This window comes from Phaenicophaeus curvirostris, chromosome 8, assembly GCF_032191515.1.
Source record: "Phaenicophaeus curvirostris isolate KB17595 chromosome 8, BPBGC_Pcur_1.0, whole genome shotgun sequence".
NCBI classification, from domain to species: Eukaryota; Metazoa; Chordata; class Aves; order Cuculiformes; family Cuculidae; genus Phaenicophaeus; species Phaenicophaeus curvirostris.
Window position 1 is genome coordinate 30,227,453 of NC_091399.1, and position 26,166 is coordinate 30,253,618.

At 41.1% G+C, this 26,166-nt stretch overlaps 1 protein-coding gene across 1 annotated transcript in view; it reads right to left on the reverse strand.

Moving 5' to 3' along the window:
- Positions 1 to 1,958: 1,958 nt before the first annotated feature.
- TRABD2B (TraB domain containing 2B) overlaps positions 1,959 to 26,166 on the reverse strand; it is a 288,663-nt gene continuing 264,455 nt past the window's right edge. Inside the window, exons 6-7 of the mRNA XM_069863039.1 lie at positions 25,863 to 26,132; positions 1,959 to 5,656 (exon numbers count right to left, since the gene is read on the reverse strand). Of these exons, the coding sequence (XP_069719140.1) occupies positions 5,434 to 5,656; positions 25,863 to 26,132 (493 nt within the window). The 3' untranslated portion in view covers positions 1,959 to 5,433. The remainder of the gene's footprint in view (positions 5,657 to 25,862; positions 26,133 to 26,166) is intronic.

Here is a 26,166-nt window from a genome sequence, read left to right on the forward strand (position 1 = left end):
AACCATTGAGCCTTTGAAATGGTAGAGGCAAGCTCAGCTCCCAGGTCCTGACTCTGCTGTTAGGAGCTTTTCCATCTTCCTAGGCACCACTAAAAATGTGGTGTGACATTAACCACGTGGCTTCTCTTGACTGATATGTATCTTTGAATCATTAAGGTTGGAAAAGACTTCTAAGATCATAAAGTTCGACTGTCAATCAGAGGCTGAGCCTGCTCCAGATGAACTCGTTACACACCAGAGACAGCAACTTCTCACCAATAAAAAGGTATGTAGCTTCTCCAAATCATTGCAGGAATGGATTTGACAAAACCATGTCATTTTATGAGGAACTTTCCCTAGAACGCGATTTCCTCTACCCCCATGTTGGTCTTGGGCAAAAGGAAAGCAACACATGTAAGTTCTACAGACAGAATGTTCCGCTTTTCAGTGCTTCCCTAGCTTTTGGTGCAAACGTAAGAACCTAGACATACAAGATTCTTCTGCTATGGATTTATAATAACATTTTATTAATATATTATGCTACAAAAATATTTTGACAAAATAATATTAGAAAGCATCTTTTTAGTACACTCTTCAAAACAGTTCACAAAAGCAGGAGGCGGAACAGGAAAAAATATTTGAAATACATTTGAATTGAAAACTGACAAACATGCAATCTAAAAAATACAGTGTGAGCGTGGAGCTGCAGGATGGTTAATCCTTCCTATATGGATATCTAATTGGAAAGACCTTTATGCCTTTAGCTAGACTATGGTGCCTCCTGAAAAGGTCACGGGAAAGGTTGTGTGCATATGCGTTTGTGCACACAACCACCCACAGACACATTCATACGCGTGCACACGTGTACGCCCTATAGTCTCAAAATCAGGCAATTATCTTTCTTCTTTAGTTAAGCTGAAACACGCTTAAATTGAAGCTAAACTTTGGCACACACCATGGAACATCGGCCAGTTCAGAGACACGACAAGCCCATATGCATTCTGGATATAATATAGAAATATGGTGCTAAGCAAAGTTTGGAATGATAACATTTATGCTGAGATAATAACTTTGGCACTTGGTTTCTCTAACATAAATACATGACTGGAAATTCCTTCCTAACAGTGGTATATGGTGGTGACTGGATCTTATCATTCGACTAATCAATGCACTAAACATACATTAGGTTCTCCCTCTTTCCATCCCTCTCCCTCTCCACAATTGTATATTGAAGAACTTAGATAAATATACAGCTCTGTACCTTGAGTGTTCCTAAATTACAATGGAGCTTGGAGGAATGGGAAGGGAAGTTCAACAAAACAGATTTTTGACACCTGTATAAAGCATAGTTATCATAAATCATGTTCACCATTTATTGCCAGAAGAGGTATTGCATTATTCAACAGTCTGAAGGATTGCAGAGAAAGTACATCAGTTAATATAAAATACCTTCTGTCCCGGTCTATTAACTGGCTCTCCAAGTGGCAATGCATGTTAATATAGCATTCATAGTAGGCAAGAAAGGCATTAAAACAATGAAAGAGTGGAAGTTAGAGCTGTTGCTGGTGGTAAGGTATATTTATTCCACCAGGGCAAGAGCTTGGCAGATAATTAGTGTTTGTTTATAATGTTACAGTTACATATAATGTGAATTGCATTGGTGTCAGTTGTAGCTGCATTGAAATATGAATCATATGAACATTCAGCTATGGACTAATCCCAAATCACGTCCTTGATTGTTAGACACTCTTGATTGTGTTTCTCACACATTCTAGACCCTCTTGATTGTGCTTCTTAGAGGTAAATAGTAACATAGCATAGCAGGTACAAATACTTTTTGTTGAATGTCCTGCTCCTTGGAATTACAGTCAGTTCCCAGTTTTCTAAGAAACTCACAGAGAAAACTGAAGTCCCTTGAAGCTGGCAGTCAGTGTTACTTCAAGAGCATGTATCAGAGTTGATGTGCACTTTTTAAACTCATGGTGAATATAATCATGATTGATTGCAATGGATGTGCATAATCTGTGCTAACCAGTATTAGTGTATTTTACTTAATACTGGAGTGCTGTAGCTGATTAATAAATAATCTATTTTATCAATCACAGTGCAGGTCTCTGTTTTTAGTATTGCTCTGCTTACATACCATGTATTGAAATAAAAATAATTACCCTATGCCATACCTTAGGGTAAGACAACAGAATACAAGAAATGTTCGCGTAGAGAACTGTGCTGGAGCCATTCATGTGGGGTTCCTGAGCTAGGATCTACAGAAAGCTACTTGGTCTCGTATTTATTAGTTGTCTTCTCCCCTACCCAGAGGAAGCTCAGACGACTGAGTGACCCAGATGCTTTTAGCCAGCAGAAGTCAGGTGTCCCCAAAGCCAGGGAACCTTCGCTTTGACACCTGCACCGCACTACAGCAAATGCAGGGCACCAAAACAAGGCAAGTTCGATGACCAGAACATTCATTCATTTCATGGGAATTACAGATAAAATGCAAATACACCAAAACATGCTTTGACAGCCAAGCTATTTACATACTGAGATAGCCAAACTTACCATGATATCTGAGCTAATGAATATTGACCATTACTGTCTAGTGGAGGAGTGACTCCGAAGGAAAAAAAACTCCTCATCAGCGGCAAATGCAGTGACTACTTTGTGCAGTATTAATGACAGCTGTGAGTGTGGAAATATCTGTGTCCTTCTAATAGTCAAAAAAGCCCCAGAGGCTTATGGAGAAAGCCACAGGTTGGGAAACTGTAAAATTGTAATTTATAATCTTGGTCTTATTGGTGGTTTGCCTTATGGTTTTGGAGAAGTTGTTTCTGTTTTCTGCTCTTTTCTCTCTCCCTTATCTTTATGTGGCCTTGTCTATTTATAATGTAAATTTGCCAACACCTGGAATTATTTCTGGGATGGTACCACAGAATCATTTCTGGATTCTATCAAATTACAAAAAAAAAAAAAAATTCAATAAGTTCTGGTTCATTGGCTGTTCACTTTTACTATGTAACTTTTCATCACCCTTAAGATTTGCCTGCCTTATTTCCAGTTCCAGTCCTGTGAATTTATAATTCGGTTCTGATCTCTGTCTTGAATACAGCAGGAGAACCAATAATCTTTTTAAATGCATTAAGGTTGAGTTTGAAGGTCTGTTAAGCCATTATATTCAAATGAAGGCATTTCTAGGGAAATAGCTCAAATAAAACTAAAATGTAAGTTCTCAAAATAAGTTTCCAATATCCAGCTCCATGCAATAAATATTATGCAAGGTGAATGGCTTCTGTCCAAAACTAACATCTCTCATCTTTTGCTAGCCAAAATACACAATATAAAAGTATGCAGAGAGCGTGCTCAAAGCTCACATTTAGGGCAAAGCCCATAGTTTTCCTTTCAGCCTTATCAACTGTTGTGCTTGAAAAAAAATAGGGGTCATTTATAGCACTGTGTGCTGTACCCATTTAAACTGACCACAACGCTACACAACTTTCTGTCAAAGACAGCTAAAAGGCTGAAGGTTGCAGTGTGTGCAGTAAGTCAAGAAGTTAACTGTATTCTCCCTGGCAAATTCTTCAAGGCAACGTGTTGGGATCCATGATGGAAAAGCTCAACATTTCATCATGCTTTAAAATAAAACTATGTGCTTTTTGTAGTCTAATTCTTTCCTAACCTTCTTTCCCGAATTAACCGGTACAGTGGCAAACAAACTGTGAATCCTAAATTGTCTCTCACTGCAAAGACTTTAAGCTGGCATGGAATCATCTCTCCAGTCCTGGAGACCAGGCTGTAGGGCTGGTGGGAAAGTGATATGACTGTTTTCAGTCAGACTTCAATCAGTACTACTATTATCATTACCATTATCACCTAGTATTTTTTTTTCCAAGGTAAAAAAGCACTGCTTTTTCATAAAGAAATGTTTGCATTTTATTTTTCTGGTTTTTGAGTATCCTTTTTTAATTAAAATGTCTTCAGTACATATTTTGGGGTTTTGATTTGTAGATGACTTAGAAAGAAAAACACTCAACTGAAATTAGTTTGGTTGAAACTTTTGTATCCAAAGGGCTTTTTCAGCACCTTTTGCTGGGGGCGGGGAGGGGGGAGGAAATCAACATGCCTTATTAAACATAAGAGTTTTTAAGATGGACAGGTTTTCTGTTTTCTTTACCACCCTCAATAGAAGTTGTCCGTCACATTCATGAAAAGTAGCCGCTTGGAGAAGGAGCAAATTTTTGAGTGCAAGGAGTCACAATTTTTCCATCTAAGTCAACACAGGTACCATAGTCTACAAACAGAGGAATATTCTGTACATCTCTATCGCATAGGGGTTAATTTGGTTCCTTTGGTCTTAAATTTTGGAGAAGTCATAATTCAGCAGTGAGATTGCAGCTCTAAACATCATAATAGCAAGATGAAGAGGAATTCATAGATGTTTTTTGCCCTCAAGGTTCTCCATCTGCATTAATACAACCAGCACAAAAAAATTCTGTGGATTAGAAGCATACTACATCTTTATACCTAATAGACAGACCAAGTTCTGTTCTCATTTATGCTGGGAAAGGTTGTAGGCTTGTGTTTACATAAGATGAGGGAGAGAAGAAAATAACTCCAGTGGGATTAATCCAGACTTTTAAAGCAATTTTTTTATTAAGAAAAAGTTGTCTTAATCTGTGTTAGCTAATGAATTAATCCCAGGGCAAAGAGAGAAATTGGTAATTTCCAAAGAAGTTAAATAGTTGAGTCAAAGACAAGAGAAGAACTTAGAAGGTTATTCTGACTAATGACTTACTAAGTCATATAAATATAACCGGGATTTTAGGTTGTAGCAGCTAACTTGTGTTAAGAATGCATCTATTTTTTTAGTAAGCATAGGCCACAGAAGAGCAGGATCTGCTTTATTCAGTGTAAGCTGTGCCAATAAGATTAAAAACAAGTGGAATTAAGAAGTTCAGCAGATTTCTACTTATTGGACAGTTTCTGTAAAAAGTAATGTTTAAAGAAACAAAGAAGCCATTCATTTGGTGTCAGTTCAGACATTTGCAGAGTTGTCAGTTAGAAAACAAATATAGAAAATATTAATTTATCTGTTTCACCATCGCTACTGATTAATAGGGATGTTATTAACATATAAACAAGAAAAAATAAGTTTACCAGTTGAATAAATACATTTTTTCTTTTTCTTTTTGTTTTTCTTTACATGAACATGTATATTTTACAAAACCCCATAGCACTATGGGAAATAAAGATCCTTCTACAAAAAGAAGATGTAAGTTAGTGTTATGATAAAGCTTTAGAGTTTCAAAATGTATCTGGGCAAAGAGACAAAATCAGCTAGAAGGCACTACTGATTCACTGAGAAGGTCCAGTTTGCAATTGTTGTTGTCATAACCTCCAATTCGTTCATAAATTATCTCTCTTCTCTATTCCAAGGGATTGCACGTGCTACTAACGTGGTCAGGAAGGCTGCAGTAGATTCAGGAGAAAAGAAGCTATGGCCACGCAGAGAAGAGAAGTTATTGATGGCCATAAAACACTGGCTGAAGCTGAGCTTGTAGGCTGAGGCTGGGATGGGTGATCTGAACGTGGTCTCTGATCCAGCCGGTTTGAAATCCAAATGGGAGGTTTGACTGTGATGTAGCCATTGGTTATCCTGATATAGGAAGGCAACGTGGTGGTGCTAAAAGAAAACACAAGAGAAGGATATTAAATACCAGAACCCTTGTCTTTACTCTGTGAACTGTCATCCTACATGGAAGCAATGACAATAACAATTATTATTTCCACACATTATCATGCAGAAGAGACTTGTAAATATGATGGTCTGGAAACAACTGATTCAGGATCCCTCAGCTTCTGTCTGCTGCTAGAATATAATTGAGGGAAGGATCACTCTCAATATATCTAGTTTATTGCACTCATTTTTTTAAGCATGCACTGTTGGCTACCATGAGAGACTGTGACAGATGTATCTTTATGCTGACCCAGGATGACACTATTCTCATCATCTCAGACACCTTCTTGCCAGGAAGGCCCCAAAATCTGTCATATCTCAGAGGTGAGTCTTATCCACCAGGAGGGGTCAGAAAATAGGTCCTTCCCCTGGTACACATGCCATAAGGAATTTCCCAGGATCCCCCTACACATCTGATAACCTGAGCACAGGAGACCAAGCAGCTTCATTTCTTTTCCTAGCTTTAAGACATTTTGGATCAAATTGCAATTCCAAAACGAGACTTGGTGTGAAGTTTCCCTGTCTGTGGATTTGCCTCAATAGCAGTGTGATTGCTTATTGACTGTAGCTTGAATTAGTACCTTGATTTGATTGGGCAGGTTGGAATTCATCATGATTCCCATGACACCGAAGGTTGAAAAGGTCCATTTAGAAATGATTTGAAAGTTTAAAGTTGTAATCTGCATTTCATAAAAATGAGTCCATTGCATCTATTATTGGATAATCCATAATCCACCAGTTGTCACAGAGTAGCACGACTGAGCATGCACACTGCGCGAAGTGTATTCTGGACTTATGAACAAGGAGAAAAAAGACAAGTTCCTTTGAAAACAAGGTGTGACACTAATATCTGCAGATTCTCTGTGTTACTTTTAAAACCTTCCATAAAGGGAACTTGGAGGTCCTGAAAATGACTATCAAATAATTTTTTTATAGGGTAGGAAGCTATGCAGTCCCATAAATATTTAGCTACAGTATTTGAGATCTTGACCACGGAGGTAAAAGGCTGTGTCTTGCACAATATTAAAGAAACAACAACTTGCTCCAGATTCATGCACCGAAATAGAAATTAGCAGCACTGAAGGCTATTGTCTTTTTCTGTCTAAGCAATAACAAGATGGCTTTTACCTCAGAGGCTTCAAATGTGTTGAGTCAATCACAAACTGTGAGGAGATCAGAGTCCACACATAAGAGGGCACAGGTTAACACACGTGCGGGTCAACATTAAATAGAACAGACAATCACTGCACATTACACTTCAACCCAGGTTTTGGGATAATTAAGTTCATGTCTTCCCTCATCCTTTATAATGTCACCCACATCTTCAGGGTGGGATAGTTGTTCTGTAAGTAGAAATTATCTTAACTAACGTGCAATGATTTAGAGTAAAAAGAAAAGGCAGTCTAGAATTAAAGACACGACAATTGCTTCCTGGGAACAGATAATCCATCTGACCAGTATTAGGTCTCTGACAGTGAGAAGTAGTGCTTGTTCCAGAAGAACAAACAGCTGTAAATAGCCAATTCTGAAATCAAGCCTCACTGGAGAAAGCTCTTATCTAAATTCCCATGGTGAGTAGTTGGTTTTATGTCTTGAACAGATGATAGAAGACACACAGCTTTAGAGCTTCTGCTATATTGCAACAAAACCACTGCAGTCACTTAATACAAAGAGTTGATCTGGGATAAGCAAATGCCGCTGTTTCAAATTTGTCCAGCTTTTTCTGAGCAGTTAATTTAGTGCTGGCAAGAATGATACCAGATTAGGCACTGTCTATCCAAGCGCCTGTAATATGTAACATTAAGTATGATCAGCCTTCCCAAAGTGAATACAAAGCATAATTAATGCATACTTCTGACAAAACTAGGTACTACATGCTCTGAGTAATTCCACAGAAATGCAGCAATGCTCCAGCTTCTGAACCACATCTTATTTATCCTGCTGAGTGATGCTGTGGTGCACAGATCTGGCAACACTAACAGCAGGATCACAATTTTGAGGTTTTCCCCCGTACCAGTTTTTCTGAAGATAAGTGCGGGTAAGTGTTAGTACTCATCTTTTGGTACCGTTTGTCACTTTACAGAACTACGCAATTTAGCCTTTAAATAAGTTTTAAACTGCAAAGAGGTTTTGGTTTGCAATTTCCATTTAAAACCACTGCCAAAATGCCTTTCAGATTTGCAGTTTAGGCGTATCCTCTTCCTGACACATTCCATGGGCTTGATCCTCCAGTGAGATTAAAACGTCCCTTGCACAAACTGTCTTTCTGCACCTCGGGGATGTATTGTATGTGATGTCTGATAGGGGGGACAGGCTGGCCAGGGAGCCCATAAAAGAATCACGAGCCCATTCATCAGTCAGCTATATCTATGGGGTTCCTATGCAGCTTTAAATCAACATCTTATGATTCTGTATGATGTATCTATTTTCTAGTTCTAACTGCCAGAAGAGTTTTTTTGAGTTTTTTGTTGATTTTTTCCCCTGAAAAGCATGGTTTGGTTTTTTTTTTTTTGGACCATGCCCCCCTCCCCTACAGTTTACTTAAAATCCCAGGGTTTCCTGTCAAAAAAAATGAGAATTTTTGACCACTCTTTTCCTCAGTCAGTGAGGTTGTTTTCTGTTTTCAAGACATTAGATTTCTATGAAGGCTTCCTTGTTAAGATAAATACTGTTAGGTGGGGTTGTTTGTTTTTAAAATCCTTAAGTGCTTTACAAGAAAGAATTGTGCTTTTCCATTAATGTTTACAAAGCATGCTAAGACCAAATAGAATCATCATAGAATCATAGAATCAACAGGTTGGAAAAGACCCACAGGATCATCGAGTCCAACCGTTCCTATCAATCACTAAACCATGCCCCTCAGCACCTCGTCCACCCGTCCCTTAAAGCCCTCCAGGGAAGGTGACTCAACCACCTCCCTGGGCAGCCTCTGCCAGTGCCCAATAAATCACAATTTAGCCATGTAAGACATTTTCTTACATGCAACTTTACTTCTAGCATGCCAGCCAACTGCCAGCATGGTTTAGAGATATTTAAAGAGAATGAAACCTTTTAGCAAATGCTACAAAACTTCTCATAAAATCTCCAAGTTTGTAACTAGGCTGTTTCTGTAGAGAATGAGTGAGAAACTTCTCCAGAAGACTGTCCACTTCATTCCAGTGCAGGTTTCTAGGGGGTACTTACTCTTGCTCAGGGTTCCTTTTCTTCGGGGTTACAGAGGGGCCCTAGACAGCCAGGTTAAATAACAACCTAATCTTAGAGGTGGCCCTGCTGTCAGGAGATGACTTCTCCAAACTCCCTCTGAGCATGTTTGCACGTGCACAGAGGATCTCACTGACCCTCAGACCTCCCCCTGAGGATGAAAGCAGCAGCAGAGTCCCCTGAACTCAACTGGAAACTTTCCATTGTCCTCAGGGAGGTTTTGATCATTCCTGAAACGTACACAGAGAATAATAAAAATGAAACACAGATCTGAGGGATAATCTTCTAAATTATTATCACGCCTTCTCTTGCCAGCCCAGGATATTCTGTATATTTGAGTCTTTTGTGTCTGATAGAAATGTCTTTAATAAAACATTCCACATGATCTATGGTGAACAGGCAACCATTGGCTCCACTGTTCATACCTCTATTTTTTGCCTCTGTGTATGGAATTGTTTTAAAAAATTGGAATATTCCAGGTATCTTTTAGCCAAATGACCTGCGGTATCATATTCATGAGCTTGTACTTTTGATCAGATAATAGGGCGGTTTTTCAAATCAGTGCATTAGTCACAGATTGTCCTACCATCATTAGAACGTGTAAAAGTTTCCCCCATGATGGGGCCCCAGGCACAGACTTTGTGAACAGACTCTACTGAATCCAATTACATGATTGAAGTCCTCTGCACTGGGGGCACGCTGAAGCACCTTTACAATTTGGGAGCATTTTAAAACCAAAACATGAAACAAACACATATGCAGCCTTTTGGGGGAATGTCTGCTCTGGTTTGGCTTGCAAGGACATTGCAAGGAGCTCAAAACCCCAAATTTTTAGCGTGACTTGGTTTATCCATATCAGCAGGGCTCAGGTGACCACATGTGGCACCACAGCAGAACGACAGGAGATAGGACCAGGAGGGACCTTCTGGCCCATCTATCCCAAAGACAGGAACCAGATCTAAACCCCTCCTGACATTTATGTCTAATCCACTCTCAAAAAGTCTTACAATGACAGCAATTCCAGAGTCTCTGAAGACATCTGTTACTGCATTTCACCACTCCTGATGTCCAGAATTACTGTCCAATGTTTCACTAAATCTTCCTTGCCACAGCACAAGTTTGTGACTTCTCCTGTCCCCATGTACAGGTTTATTCCTTTCGTCTTCTCAGCAGCCTTTCACATGTTTTAAAGACTTAACTGTGTTTCACCTTAGCCTTCTATCTTTTACACCAACAACTCCCTCCACCTTTCTCTGCAAGCCCTCAGGTCCATCCTTTCTTCTACTCTTCCCTGGCTCTGCCTAGTTGATCTGTGTCCTCTCTGGAGTGAGATGCCCGCAACTGGAAACAGCAGGTCTAGCTGAGATATTACCATCCCTACGCTTTGTGCAGTAGCTACTGCTGCTTCTTTATTTGCAGGGCAAAAGAAAGTGCAAGACAAATGTGCAATCTCTAGGACGATGGTCTTTTCACTACTTTTTGCCCATGAAGTCCAAACAACCCTATTTTCCATTGAGTGATCTGAAGCTAATGAAGAATTGATGGTGCTCTGAGGGGGTGAGGAACGATTGAATTATGGTGATATTATTGTGCATTTTTAATCTGTTGCCATGCCTTGGTCCCAGAACTGTTTCTACTCAGGGTGGAGGAAGTGACCCTATTAAGCACAACTTACGAAGTGTTTGGGGATTTTTCTGGATCAAAGGAACTTCATGAACACATGACAACTATTTTTAATAAATGTAAACAAATGTAGACTCAGACAGCCTTTCTTACAATAGCATCTGATGAAAGAAGCTTATCAAGACTATGTGCCAACATAGATTGAACGCTGAAAAAATGCATGTTTCAATTGAAAACCTAAAGAGCTAGCAAACGGAAAGAAAATTTTTGAGTAAATACAATAATGGCTGTTTTGCATTTGTGATTTGATGTTAACCTTATGATGGCTAGGTTTTTTTTAAGTGATATTAAGCATATGCTTCCTGTTTCTTTTCAAACAAATTTTGCCCTATTTTTTTTCCTTTTCATTTAATGAACAGATGTGAAAGGAGTTGATCATGTTATTTTTCTGGTGATCAGAAATAATGTTCTGCTAGTGAAGACAATTATTCTTGGAACTAACCAGACCTATTTATGTCACCAAAATTTATTAATCAAGATTTGAAAAATACATCTGCTTAAAGCACTGGGACCAACCCGTAGCAGTATGTAATCAAGCTGGCTGGCAAGAATTCTGACCACACGTTTGAAAGAAAGGAATTGGGGCTCAATCAAGAGGAAGAAGACTGCAATGGGAGAAAAAAAAAATCACAGAAAAAAATTACACTAGAAATAAGTCAAAAGGAGTTAACTGTGAAGACCACTACAGTAACCTCTTAAAGGGAATGTGAAGTCCCCATCTCCTGAAATTTTCATATTAGTATTTGATGTGTCTCTGGAAGGGATTGTTTAGATCAGCATAGGCTCTGTTCCCCCCAGGCTCCATCTATGTCTTCACCACTGCTTTCCTTACGGACACTGTTCTTGCAGCCTGAATGATAGATAAATCCTGCAGGATGCTGAGTCTCTTGATCCCAAAGTATCAGGATGCTAAGCACTGCAAGCACATGAGTGCTCCCAGCAAGGCTAGTATTCACATACCTACAACTCAGCACATCCTAAAGCCTTTTGTGGGATCAGGGCCAAGAAGCTCATGCTTTCACAAGGTTCAGATCATTTAAAAAAAAATAATAATACAACCTGGATCTGATTAAGGAATCCAGCTTTGGTCCAGAGGAGGCCACTACTTATTTGCACAGTAGTGTAGTAAACTGTCTTTGCATGTCTAAATGAGTAAGCAATAGCACACACTGGTTTGTGGCCAACAGAGAAGAAAGGGAATGAGCCAAAGAGTCTTATCTCTACTATTTTCCCTTTACTCCAGGGTTATTGGGAGCCCAGATCTTTGGCTGTTTTCCATACTGCAAGTATCCACCCTCTCTGCAAGCAGCACAGTGGCAGAGTCTCAGGGAGGCAGCCACGGCCACACTATCAATAGAGGTGTCAGGCAACAACATGGGGAGCATTTCAACAACCCATCCCTGTTGATCTGAGCTTTCCTTCTGAGAAGACTCGAATGGGAACTGTCTTGCCACCTGAAAGGAATGTCAAGTGATGATCCAGTCTTATTTCAGTGCTCTGGCTACTCTAGAGACTGAAGTGAGCAATTCCCATCCTTGAAATGGGCACCTGTGAGCTTCACTGCCCGTGGCGAGGCAAAGGGCAGTGAGTTCTATTCCTCCAACCCTGCTCCTTGCTAGGACCACATCTGCCATGGTTTATCTCTAGAAGAAAGGTTATTGAGGGAAAAGAGAGAAAGGGAAGCACAAGTTCCATGAGGCAGTGGCTCTGAAAGGACAGAAAGCCATGAATAAGTATGCCAGGACCCTGGGCCACATTGTCACCATGTGCTCAAGCAAAGGAAGGGTTGTAGTGGGGAGCAGGACACTGCATGCAAGGATGGGATGGTTGGGGAAGAAATGTAAAGTGACATCCTCTCCTGAACACACAGGACCCAGAGCTGACAGCAGGACCTGCATAAGATGCCATCAAGGAGAATCACAGGCAGGCCTTCTAATACCCTGGCCTTTAATAGGATTTAAAGGGTGGAATTGATTGTAGCTATCTCAGATGTAGGCTTATAGTTGGAGCTATTCAACTGTGTTCCCACTACAGTTTGTGTGGAACAAGTTGTCTCAAGAGGACAATCCTTTCCCCCTGAAGGCTTGTCTCCAAGGTAGGTGAGATGAGATGAGCTGCTTCTGAAGATCGCTGTCTCTGGAATTAGCATCTCACGAACCCCAGCCAAGCCCTAGCCCCAGTGAGGGCTTTGACTGGTAAGGACAGATTCCTAAACCGGGATGGGGCCACAGGGTCAGGGAAAGGAAAAGCAGAAACCTGCTGATTCTGCAGCACAAAAAGCAGTGGCTGATGGAGATGCACCTCACCTTCTCAGTCCTATAGCAGCTCCCCAACAACACGCATGGCAGAGGGCAGGGGCTGGTGTCCTCTCTTTGGGGTCTTGGCTCTAAGCTTTGACATGAAGGAGGAGAAAGTGGCTCACTTGGCCCACTGGCTCCAGGGAGGTCATACTGGTGTAAGCAGGAGGAGGCTCAACATTGAAATCCAGCTCAGATGCCTCTGGTGCAGTTTTGACTCCCTCTCTGGATGGGACATGGGCTAGAAGCCAGGAGATTTGTATTTTATCCCCATATCACCCATCAAGGAACCATCAAAACCTTGTTAAATCACTTTATTTCTATTACTCCCCTGACTCTGATCTGAGTCAAGACCTTTAAGCGCTAGTGTGACACCACCCAATGTGATTAGTTTTGCAGACTCTCACTGTGATTTGCAGGTCCCGATTGCCCAGACCACCTGCAAAATACCTCTGTGATGACAATTCCAGCCTTGGAGTGACACTGACCTGCAGTGAGGTCGAGAACTACAGGGGCATCCAAAAGCCACAGGTGGGTCATGTTGTTCAGGCAAAATGCACCATCTGCTCTTGGGTCAGGGGGTGTGGATTGGACAGAAAGGGATGGGGACAGTGGGGATTGCTGCATCAGAGATGGGGGAAAGAGGAGGAGAGGAGTTTCCTGTCACAGCGACGCAGCCTGAGGGTCTCCCAGGCACGGAGGCGCAGTGATGCAAAGGTGGACACGAGGATCAACCTAGCAGGTAGGGAAGGAATAAGTGAGAAACCATTCCTGCGGGCCCTTTTCTGAAGTGAACTTTCAGTGTGTGAGAAAGTTTCCTGCACCTCGCTGTCAGATTTAGCTTTCCCCCATCCCCAGAGGAGACTCTGTATGGCCCTTTTCAACCGCCTGTCCTGAAATCCTTCAAGAAAACCCTGTAAATACAAATCCTGCACCCACACATGTGGCAGCAGCAAAATCAGGCCCGCCACTCCTTTCCAGACAACTGCAGAATGGTGTAAGGACACAGAACGTTGTAAAAACCAATAACCTTTGAAGCACACCCTCTGAGTAATTACCCCATTCCCATCTAATGACTTAAAGATGTTATATTCCTCTCTGATTTGGCAACAACAAAGATTTTGACCTTATTAAAACCAGCCCATCAGGAAACTACATGTCATCCTTTAAAAAAAAAAAAAGGAAAAAAAAAGGAAAAAAAGAGGGGAAAAAAAGAAATTAAATTCTTTAAAATGCCTGTGAACAATAATTCAAGATACTGTAGCTGAAGACCCATGATTTGTTGTAAAGTGTCTGGGTGGTCCTGAGGCAGGAGATGACAACATTAGATCTTTCCTTCGCCCTTCTAAGAAACGCTTTGATGATTGTCTAATATCTTAAGACTATCCCCCTGTGATTCTGCACTGGGACGAGGCAATCACAGAGCTGGGATAATGCATCCCAGTTTTACCCAAGGCTTGGCCCTTGCTAAGAGGGGAAAGCTCAGAGCCCTTTGTTTCACCAGTTCTGCACAGACATCTGAGCCAGGATGCGTTCATGATAGTCTGAATAGTGATGTGGCTTCAGAAACATCCACAAACTCACCCCCACCCACTGCACATCTCTGCCTGTGTACCTGGTTTGTATGTGCAATTAAGACACTCATTGTCATGGCTCAAATAACGAAGTACTGGTGCTTGGACAGATAATGACTGCAGATTTTACAGACAAAGTAAGCAACAACATTAACGGTGTATACACAAATGGGCTTAATACTGTAAAAATCTTGCCAACGATGCAATCTGTGAAGATTTTTGGGCAATCTGATGGTATACAACATGTAGAGTTCATTTGATGGTGCTGCAATCAAGTGGGTTTGAACCAAATCCCTCATATGAGCAGAATATTTTTATCTGTCTTTTGCAAACTGCCTGCTTTCCTCAATGCAGCTTCACATGCAAAACAATTTGCATTTTTGGAGTGGTCAAAATCATATTTTATGTCTTGGGCTCAACCTTTCGATTAATTAGAACCAGAGTGACTCAGTCTGCCCTCTCCTATGTGCACTGAAGTGTTTGTTTGGCATTGTGTGGGCCCTATGGCTCAAATATTTTTTGCAGATGCACAGAATTAACCATGCATGTTTAGATGTGCTTGGGGAACACATACATTCATAGAGATGTATATATTTGACCCTGTCACTTTCTTGTTAAACACTGTAAAAGATATCGACTTTCCCCTCTGGATTTTAAAATGATTTAGAATAGGCAGTAGTGGGGAAATACCTAAAACATTCTGTAAAATCAAGTATTTGCTGCAAGACTGTTCCCTAAAATACACAATTATTTCAGCTAAGAAGATGCCTGAGCAATGTATTAAGGAACAGAACGAACAACCAAAATATAAATTGGCTTGAATATATGTCCAATATATTGCATTCTTCCATTTGATTTTAATTCTCTTTTTCCTTCTCCCTATTCTTTTTCCATCTCTGCGTTACAGTTTTTCTTTCTGCTTAGTCTGTATCACATTTTTCTCTCTAATTCACTAGGCTCACTTTCCTGCTCGTATTTTTCCAGTCTCTTTCAGTGAGAATAATTAAGGTTGGGTCAAATCTTTGAACTTGCTGTTTGGAGCAGTATTGAATTCAAGTTTGTTCCACTCAACAAAAGCACTGGCTTATTTTGCTTTCCAACAGACTCACTCTCAGAATGAAAAAAAAGGTTTACAGGGTATACCTACCAGGCAGAAATGCCAAGGACATTAAATTGCTGCACTGCCCACAAGATCTGGGTTCCTCCTGCTGCTTGCAAAGCAACTCCAGTGATACCAGCCAGAGCATAAACTCTTCCTCCCCAGGCACACCCAAACCCTCTGAAATCCCAGAGATGCCACTGGTGGCTCATAAAAACCTGCTTGCTGGCCTGCAGAGCTGGAAAGGCTGTAAAAGCTTTCCCTGCCAGGTATCATAACCGGGACCCTACAGTGTCTCTTCAGAACTGAGCTTTTGGGAGCATGGTCTGTGCCGTGTCTTTCCTCAGTAGTTCTGCATGAGGCACCCCTGATGCCCAGCAGCTCTCAAGCAATAGGCTTGGCTCCCTCGCCTTCCAGCACAGTGGGCTCAGGCTCCAGGTATAATGCTTACTTTGTTCAGTTTTAAGTTATTCAGGAATTGTAAAGAGGAGATCTGAGTGAAATTGGAATTTGGCCTAGCATTTTCATAATTGCAGGAACCCAGCTTTTATAGCATTTATACCATATGAATTTAAATAAATCATACTTCTCCTTCATCCTAGTGAGTAACTGGACTTAGACCACAGTTGCCCTTTGAGGTCCTGCTGGGTTTTCAGCATGCGGTGCAGCCCACGCTGCTGGGAGTGTTGGGGAATCAAATTTCCCTCTGTTTCACTCTACAATTAATGTGTCCTCTTAGATAAACCCACTACCAGAGTGTAACCGTGGTTAAACTCCCTCTTATATACCAACGGCCCACCACAACAGTAATGTCATCTTCTTCCCTGTCATATTTTTCTTCACTTTATTTCCTAGGGCATGCAACTCACTAATTGGAGGGGAAAGAGCAGAACCAGAAATAAATCCCATATCTCCTATCCTTTACATTGGGCCAGCACTGACGGCATTGTATGTTTGCATTTCCACTGCATTTTCAAGATATTTCTTTTCCTTTATGTTATCTCAAGTGCCTCCACTAGAAGATGGATTTTATGGATTATTTTATGGATTTTATGCAGCTCTGCTAATCCTGGAGCTTTACCTCGAGGAATGAGGGGTTTGCAATCTTTTGGGGCTTAGATACTGCTAGATATGAAGGCCTTTCGAATGTATGTAGGTTTAACTCGGAGCTGCAGCATTTGAGATGAAGTTTCATGCTAGCTTTTAGAGGGTAAGTGATCTCTTCAACACATCTGCGTACCACTGGGGCAGAGAGGCAGGCAGCCATTAACAGAACAAGTGGTGTCCTTTCAGAGATCCCATCCTCAAATCCAGCTTTTGACATGACTCTTAATTTTCCTCCCTGTTGGACTCAGTGTAAGGAGCAGATCTCTGCTGCTTCCATAGCTTGAGCAGCGGGGAAACAAATGACCCCAACAGCTCCAAATCTCATGTGCATGAGGCCCAACCTCCCTGCATGGTCAGTATTGACTGTATCACTAGTGAAATCTAGGGAACAATTCAATTCTCTCTGACAAAGATGGAAACAGCCACATTTTGTCAGCCAACTAGTGCTGTAAGTCAGGAGCCTCAGTGTGGAGCTGGTCACCATCCTGCTTGGTAGGGAAAACACAACACTTGCTAAAGGAAAAATCTCTGTACCAAGAAGTGCAATTTAGGGAGCACAGGTGTTTTACTACCCGCTTCTGTGTTTAAGGAATCCAGGTCGCCCTGGGCATGAGCCCACTCAGCACTACTTACAGTGTCTGCAACTGCAGTCAGCCTTGCAAGCTTAACACAAACCACACTTTTCAACCCCCTCCAAACAGCAGGGTAAAAAAGCTACTGTGTATTGAATGTTCTCTGCCTGTTAAACCAGAGAAGTTATTTTTCAACTGAGTGAACATAAAGAGTTTTGTAGAGTTGTGTTAAAGTGCATTTCAGACTTAGCAGAATTCCCTTCACCTGAGGGTACTCAGTGCATTTTCCTTTCTTATCTGTTTGGTAGGAGCCAGAAATACTGTTCTGGGGTTTTTTTTTTGTGTGCAATAGACAATCTGCAATGAGGAGTTTTAGTTAAAGGCTCCAATGAGCCAATCCTCAAAACATCTGGCTGGTGAAAGCCCTGGATATGGAAAATATAAATGTCAAGGCTCATATTTATAAATTGGAAGGGCCATGACGACATCTGCTAACAAGCTTTCTTCCAGAGCCCATTTGCTCTACATGGTTATCCACAGGCAACAATGAACACGTGCATCGATCACATGCGTGCTCTGCTCTTCCTTTCAGTCACCGACAGAACACACGCTCCAATAACACATGAACGCCCTGTTCTCACAACACAGAAATACAAGTGTTTGCAAACCTCTCAGCAAAGCTCTTGCATACCAGACCACAGTGGGATACGCTGCTAGAACAGACTAAAAATAGCTGGAGAAAAAACCTTGCATTAACACAGAAGACAGTCAAACTCACTTAGTGTTAACTCTTAGTGGAACTCTTAGTTAACTCTTCCAGTGGAATAAGCACCCTCCTTCTATTGCCTTGCTCCACAGCTGTGGATTGGAATCTCAAGACTTAAATAGAGTCTAACCTACTCAACCATAGTACCTTGATATTAACATTAAAACAAGATGTAGGTAAAATAAACTTCCTTCTACATTTATAAACGCAAGCACCTTCTATCCAACTTAATACCAACTGTAAGTGCATTTCTGATGCCTGAGAAATAAAAAATTGTTGAAATGCATAAGCATGAAGATTTTGCTAATGACTTATTGTAGGTGTCTGGCATTGAGCATCATCACAGTGACTGCCCACAAAGCCGACAAGTTGTCAAGAGAAGGAAAAGCATTGGCCAAAGGAGCCTGGACTGCTTTACGACGCTCATGAACTTAGTAAAGAATAAATGGAGCCGATGCTGTCTGTCTCGTCCAGTCTGCACTGTTCTTGACCACAACTACATTTGTGTGGACATGCTAGGAAAAACAGATGAAATAACATGGAGGAGACCTATCTCCTAGTTAACAAGTGAAGAAGGATGCCTTGCTATGCCTTCTACCTACTGCAGTTTGCAGTAATGCCAGATGACAAAGACATACTCGCTACAAGGAAGACATTCCCCCATCTCAAAGAGGTTCTGCTGAAGGCTGTAAGCTCGAAAAGCCCACACTTTCATTGGCATGGCCTGACTGCAAAAGGCAGTGCTGGGTTTGTAGGATCAAAAGCTCTTGCAAGGTGAGCTCAAAGAGGTGGAGGTGAGTCCAAAGGTCTGGGGATGAAGACGCTGGAAGGGTTCCCTTCCTACTCCTTGCTCCAGGGCCTATGCCAAGTGCTTACATCCAAAGTTAGTAAAAAGGGCAGGTAAAAAGAGTATTGGAGAAAATACAAGCAGAAAATGGAGAACCACAGAACTGAAAAGTTAACACAGTGTTTAGAATCAAGAAGAGTCCTGGCACTGGGTGAAGAAATTAGATCGCGCTGGCTGATAAACAGCAGAACAAGTAGGGATGTGCATCACAGAGGAAGAGATTATCATAACTCAGCAGCTGCTCCTTCTTGAAATTGAATCCTAAGCAAACATTTTGTTTGTGCTGCATCAGACAGATCTTGGACACCTTAACAAAGCTCGCAATAGTGGGGGCTCTGTTCAGCCCAAGTCAGAAATACACCACACCGGGGCAGATATAAAATATAGACTGTCTTTACTCAACACATCCAAAATGAAAAGTAGAAAACAAGAAAGAAAGAGAAAGCTTCTAATAAGTTCCATAAAAGATCTTGCATTGTATTTTCAATCTTAATCAGCACTGAGGAGGAAGGAGCAGAAAGTGCTCTTGGATATCCAGTGCTGAAAAATACCTCACTGTTCAAAAATCCCAGTGCTTGTGTGCTCCAACTTTGTAACTTGCTCGCCTTCAAAAATATGGATTTAATAATCACGATGGATTTAAATTTCACAAAAATAAAATACCTAATGCATTACCAATAAAGAATTTCTTTTCAGGAATAAAATTGAAATCTATACACAAATTATGTTTCTATCTCCAAGAGACTTCCATGTTCTTCATCTCTAATTATTTTATTTTCAGGAATTTATATCTTTCATTGAAATAGGGTTTGCATATTGCTTCATATTAATTGTTCATACCAGTGGTGAGACACTCAAGTGATAGTAAAGGATATAAGCAAAGCTTTTGCTTACATTTTTTTAAGTTTATCTGTGGTTTTTTAATTACCTAGTGGCAGCACCTTATAGAAAACAACAGAAAGAAGTATAGCATACCGACCTCTGTGTGTGCCTAACAGGTGAAAGTGAGGCTGCACATCTTTTCAGCCCCATCTGGAGGATAACAAATTAACTCTTCGACTTTAAAAGGGGGAAGAAGTTATCACTCATGGGCAGCTGACACTGAGAGCTTATTAGCATGGAGATGCTAAAGTTTTGGACAGGAATGTCAGGACTTGCCATCTGTTACTGTGATGCATGAGAGAGTTGTATGCTGAGCCTAGGTTTCACAGCTTTAATTAATACATCTTGTGCACTCTGACCAATTTGATAATCCAAGAAGCCTCAATAAAAACCATCTAGGGAGGGAGGATATATCATCATCACATCATATGTTACAGTCAGGAGATTTACCTCTTATTTTTACTGCACTGAGTTATACTGTGCTGTTATTTTACTTCCCACTGGAGGGCTTGCATAACTTGTGGCAGTGCAAAGGGCATGACAAAAGAATTGCCAGTGACACTGCTTGTTTCAAGGAGGCATCAAGCCATCTGCTCATCTTAAAGGGGGATCAAATGGAAACAGTAAGAAACCAAGAACAGCACTGGAACAGGCTGCCCAGGGAGGTGGTTGAGTCACCTTCCCTGGAGGTGTTTAAGGCACGGGTGGACGAGGTGCTGAGGGACATGGTTTAGTGTTTGATAGGAATGGTTGGACTCGATGATCCGGTGGGTCTCTTCCAACCTGGTTATTCTGTGATTCTGTGATTCTGTGATTCTGTAAGGCAAAAATGCAGTATTCATCATGCCTTGCCCTCTGCTCAGGAGGAGCTGAGGAAGCTGTCACAGAAGCAAGATTCCATGTTTGAGAGAGGCATGAAATAGAAAGAGAGAGAGAAAGACCAAGTGATGCACTGCTTCATTGCCCAAAATGTCTTCTGGCCGCTGTGTTTCCACCAGAGCTCATAAAAAATGGGCAAAAGAGCAGATTTTAGGCCAGTTCAACATAAAAAGGTTTAACTTCCACCAAGAAACCAGGAGGAAGCATTTGTCCAGGAGGTGTTTTGAGACCACTCAGCATGAAAGAAGGGTCTTGTACCCAAGCTGTGAAAGCATGATTTTTTTTCTGATGAATAAGTAGATACTTGTATGCCATGCCCTGAAGACGGGGGGCAGTCACTGATAGGGACTATCATATGAAAGTTTCCTGAGAAGGAAATCCTGCCAGGAGAACAGTGAAGGAAATGGTACACAAAGGTGCTGGAGGAAGCCAAGGGTTCACACAATGCAGTTAAACCCCAGACAACAATGAAGTGTGGCTAGGGAGGGAAGGTGGGACTCCAGCACACCCAGGATCTGCTGTTCCTGGCTGCTGGAGAAGACCCTTTGGGAGACAGGTTCACTATAATAAGTTAGAAAGGTCCTGAAGATGCATCCTCATCCTTAGTGAACACAGGACAAATAAATGCAATGGTGGCAACTGCTTACTCGGCTGCATGGAGACAGGCTGGAGAAGCGATTGATACCCTCTCCCCATGAGTATCAGTAGGCATGCACTCTGAGCAATATTCTTACCAGGGAGGCGGATAGAATAATTTAAACAAACAAGGCCCCAGTGATGGAAATTTCAAGCTCAAAGCTGCCATATGGAGGGAAATCATCTGACCACAATTTACCTGTTAGACTTCAAAAGTGTCTAGGTCTCCTCTAAAGAAAAGCAGTCTTTTCTTTAATGAAGTTAAGTACTGTATTTCAGCACCGTGTGTTGTGAAAAGGAAGCAATTTGGATTCATTTACTGAAATTTACTTTTCAGATGTAGTTAAGTGAAATTAAAAGTTTGTCTGAGTTGACAGAGTTCTGTTTTCCATCACTGCATTGTCTTGAAAGAAAGGATAACAGGCTAAGTGCTTAAATTCCATCCAAACTGATAAGGTTCACTCTATACAGGCACACTTAGTGCAGTTTATTGCGCACTGTTTCCCTTCATCCACCACAGGTACAACTTTTTTTTTTACCTAAAACAACTGTTGTTTCCAAAAGAAATTGATATTTTTAATGTTATTGCATTCATTTAGGGCTGAATAGGCAGCACTGGGCTATCAGAGAAATGCCATCTCCAATTACCAGGGAAATAAATTTCATTTCCCACTACTAGCAGGTTTTGCAGGGCTGAGCTTACATCTGGGTTGAAAATTTCTTTTTTTCTCTTCTGACAACAATTATTTTCCTCTTATTTTCTTAAAGTAATTAATTTCTTTCTTGTGCAAGTGAAGCGTCTGTGTGTCCTGTGTCCTTCCAAACACCATTTTCACCCAGATCTCTTCCCTGGCAGTGCGAATAAATAAATTTGCCCATTACATTCTCTTTAAATCTCTCTTCCTACTACTCTTTCATATCCCCCAGCAGTCATCGCTCCTTCCAAACTTCACACCACCTGAAACACACTCCCAGTTACTAACTCTTTGTTTTCCCAGCAGCTCTCCTCCCACACCGCATCAGGGCCTCAGGAGTTATAATACTCTCCCCCCAGCTGGGAGAGGTTTTCTGTACTCTTGGGTTGGTTTTATTTGTAGCCTTACACCATTTGCCCATTAGAAGAAAGGTGCGATCCTGAACGTCACAGACGTTTCTTTACTCTTTCAATTAACAGAGCAGCTCATCATGAAAAGCAAGGAAATGATCTGTAATTAATTACTTATATTATATGGGGAAGCTCAGCTAACGCAGTGTCAACAGGAACAATAACGTGCTCTGTACGCCAAACTTCAGGCTTCCAACCCAAGGGTTTTGCCTCCCCTCCCTGCTGCCCCAGCTGGTTTTTGCCTATGGGAGCTACTTAGGGTTTAATTTTTGTGTAGGTTCAAATTCCTCGCAAAGACAGACTCTGAATCTGCACATTTCTGGAAAATTAAAGAGTTAAAGAAACAAATCCCGCTGCCTGAAATCTCCATTTAATTTTTATTCTTGACAAATAATCTCAAGCACAAACTGCAGCCAGGCAGGACTTTTTCATTTTGTTTAGATTTTGGGGGAGGCAGAAGGGAGAGGAAACCACACATTTCATCAGCATTTTTTATTTTTTAATAGCCTTCAGTGTAGCTCATTACCCAGGAGATCAGCAAATCTTAGCTCTGTCAAAGACAGGGAGAAGACAGAGCAGAAGCTTTCTCATCCTCCACAGCGGTACTAACCCTCCAACACACAAATCTAAACACTGTCCGCTCAGGGGTGCTGACTCAAATGCCTCAGCTGTTAAGACAGAACAAAATGGAAAGGACAATCTCTAAAGTATAACTGAAAGTAAATACTAATAATGACGTGTGACATTAAATGATGACTCATTTTTCATGAGGCCATTTCAGATTGTAGCTATAACCTCAGATCAGACCAGAACAACTGTGTGAGCTGAAGTCTTAGTGGAATCATTAATTATGGATTTCCTGGCTTTTATAGGTTGGAGTCAGACCTTTGATGTTCCTTTAAGATTGTTCTCCTGTGTTCATTTCCTTTGTTTCTGTGTTGGTAGCTTAAAAAAACACCCCAAGATTTCCATGGAAGTGTATGAGATAGCCTAGAAATGCATAGTCCATAAAAGCCCTGCAATTCATGGCTCATAAAGTCCTCTAATCCATGGTCAATAAAGCTTTCGAAAAGAGCTGTATGAACTACAGTCATTTCACAGTTCAATGAGGTTCACACAAGAATCAATATTCTGGTTTAAATTTGCCTGGATTTGTCCTCCACCTGTATATTTCTCTTTGACTTCTCAGGTCGAAAGGCAGCTCAGACAACTGAATTTTGGAGACCTTGCATGGAAACAATGAGTTTTATGCAGTTTTCACCCAAATGCCAGAACAATAATCTAAATCTGTCTACTTTTTCTCAAAGGTGAACAAGACAAGTTTCGTATCATTGCCCAAATTATTAGCCATCCTAGCTGTTTCTTCACAAGAATGATCATGCCACAAAGTCTGGTGACAGGCACACGTTTCTGCTCCTTTTTACCAATTACAAAGGAACTAGTCAGAGAGAACTCACTGTTTATTGCCTTGTGCGAGGTCCAGCTTGCAATTAATGCTGATGAAACCCAACTGCCAAAAGCACAATATGCAGCAGCTGGTTTATGAAAGTTGAGACTCCATACAATTTATGGGGAAACCAGAGTTCGTTGCAAGTCCCTGATTTAGCTGAACAGTTTGTAATTTTTGTTTTGTTCCCAAGAAAACACCACAAGTTACTCCAGAACTGTAGAAGCACTAAAGCCATCTGAAAGCAGTAAGGCAGACTTCTCTTCTTCCAGTCTTTCCTCATTTCTAGGACTGTGATCTCCCAATAATATCTTCCTGGGATCTTTAGCAAGGCAGGTGACATACAGCATTTGGTTTGTCACCAATGTGGTGGGAGTGGAAACTTTCTTATCCCAATCTCCACCCTTATGAAATGGAAGCAGAGGGGTTAAACATCTTGATTCAGATAAAATCTTGCAGGAGCAGAGACTGAATAATTTATATCTAACCTGGGGAACTACCCTTTTAAATACTTTTCCCAGGACCATTTCTTACTGAAATTAAAACAGCAAAAGGCACAAAAGCCTGCCAAAGCTATGCAAGCACTGTGGCTTTAAGCCCCCAGCTGCACATTTCCACAGCCATATTGGGCCCAATATTGAATATCCTTTCTGTGTAGATAGGATGTAGGCAGAAGGATTGAGCGTAACTGACAGGATCCCATCAGATCCTACTATTTAAGCACTCATATGACAGATATGGTGAGCTCGACCAGACACCCTTGTGAAAGCAGCGACACCCTGAGACACCATGACGTGGCATCCTCCAGGCAGAAGAAAGATAGAAAAGTCCCTTGTCCTCGAGGTAATCAACTAGGTAGGACCAACTGCCTTTTAGCTCATGCTTAAACTTCTTTGTGGAGATGATCCAACCACCGAACACACTTTAAGAACAAAACAGGTGAATCCACATCTGATCCTTCTTATCAAGGCTGGCTTTAACCTCAGAACCTCAGCCTTACTACATTACGATTAATATGCACCACCTTAATAACGACCTTTACATCACTCCAAGAAGAGAATAAGCTACAACTGCTCCATTAGAAAGAATGAATTAAAAAAATTAAATCTCAGAACACAAATATATGGAGTTTTTGTCCTTAGCAAAGGAAGAAGTCTCGGAAAGATTCTGACTCATTTTACTTGCAAGACCTTTAGGTGTTGTAAAAATGGGAATAAGACTAATGCTCGAAGACAATCATTACATATATAGGCAAGGAGCCAGTTCCCAACAGATTATTTCATTCCTTTTACTTGTTAGCAGATCTATAAACATTGTGGCTGTTTATATACCCATGACTTGGCCTGGATAAAGGCGCAAAGAGCTTTACCAGTTTTAGAGGTGGGAGAATAAATTGCCCAGGAATCCTAAAAGCACACATCAAGAAGCCCTGGTCAAACAGGAAGGCTCTTATTCAAACACTGAATGGGAGTTTTTAACCACGGACCGAGATTGGAATTGCAATGGAAATGTGCCTACCTCCATTCTCTTCACACAGAGGCCTTAGTTAAATAGTTAATTTCGCCTCAGTTTGTTGTTTTCAATGTGGTCTGAGATATTAAAACATTTCATCTCCAAAACACAGTTAAGAAGACTGAAAGTCAAATATGTCAAAATCGTAAAACTCCCAGGAATATTCTGCATGGTTGTAAAGTGGTCGAATCTTTGGGCAGTACACTGACAGGAAAGACAATAACTATTAGAAGAAAGAGAGCAAACATAAAATACTTTCAATTATCACGTTTTCCTGTTTTCACTCTGACGAGTTTTTGTTCCTGTATATTTTAAATATTTGAAGCATTAGCTTTATTTCTTTTAACTTTTGGATCAAACATGCCTACAAGCCTTCCTCTTTGTTCTTATTTATGCTCTAAAAATATGATGTCACTCCCTGTCTTTCCCATTAAGCCTTTTTCCAACCCTCCTTATGTTCTAATCAACAAGAGCTGGGATCTATAAGGAGCAACTATTTAGGAAACAGCAGGAAGAGGACAGGGAACATAAAATATGTGACTTACCTGTCTTCTATCCGAACCCAGAGGTCATTGAACTGCCTCTGGCGATGGTGTTTGTGCTGCTTCTTGTGCCATTTCTTCTGTCTTCCAAACTCTTCCAACTGGCTGATGCTGTCTGGCAACAGGAGGTGAGGAGACAGGCTGTCTTCTTCGTCCATGTGCAGGGGCTTCAGGGAAGGAGAAGTCAGTGGGACCTGCTCAGAAAGCTGGACAGCAGGCAGGGCTGTTGCTGAGGACCCTTCTAAGGCTGGGCTTGTCTTTGTCATCCTTGAGCTGCAAAACACAATATTTAAATACTTGATGAATA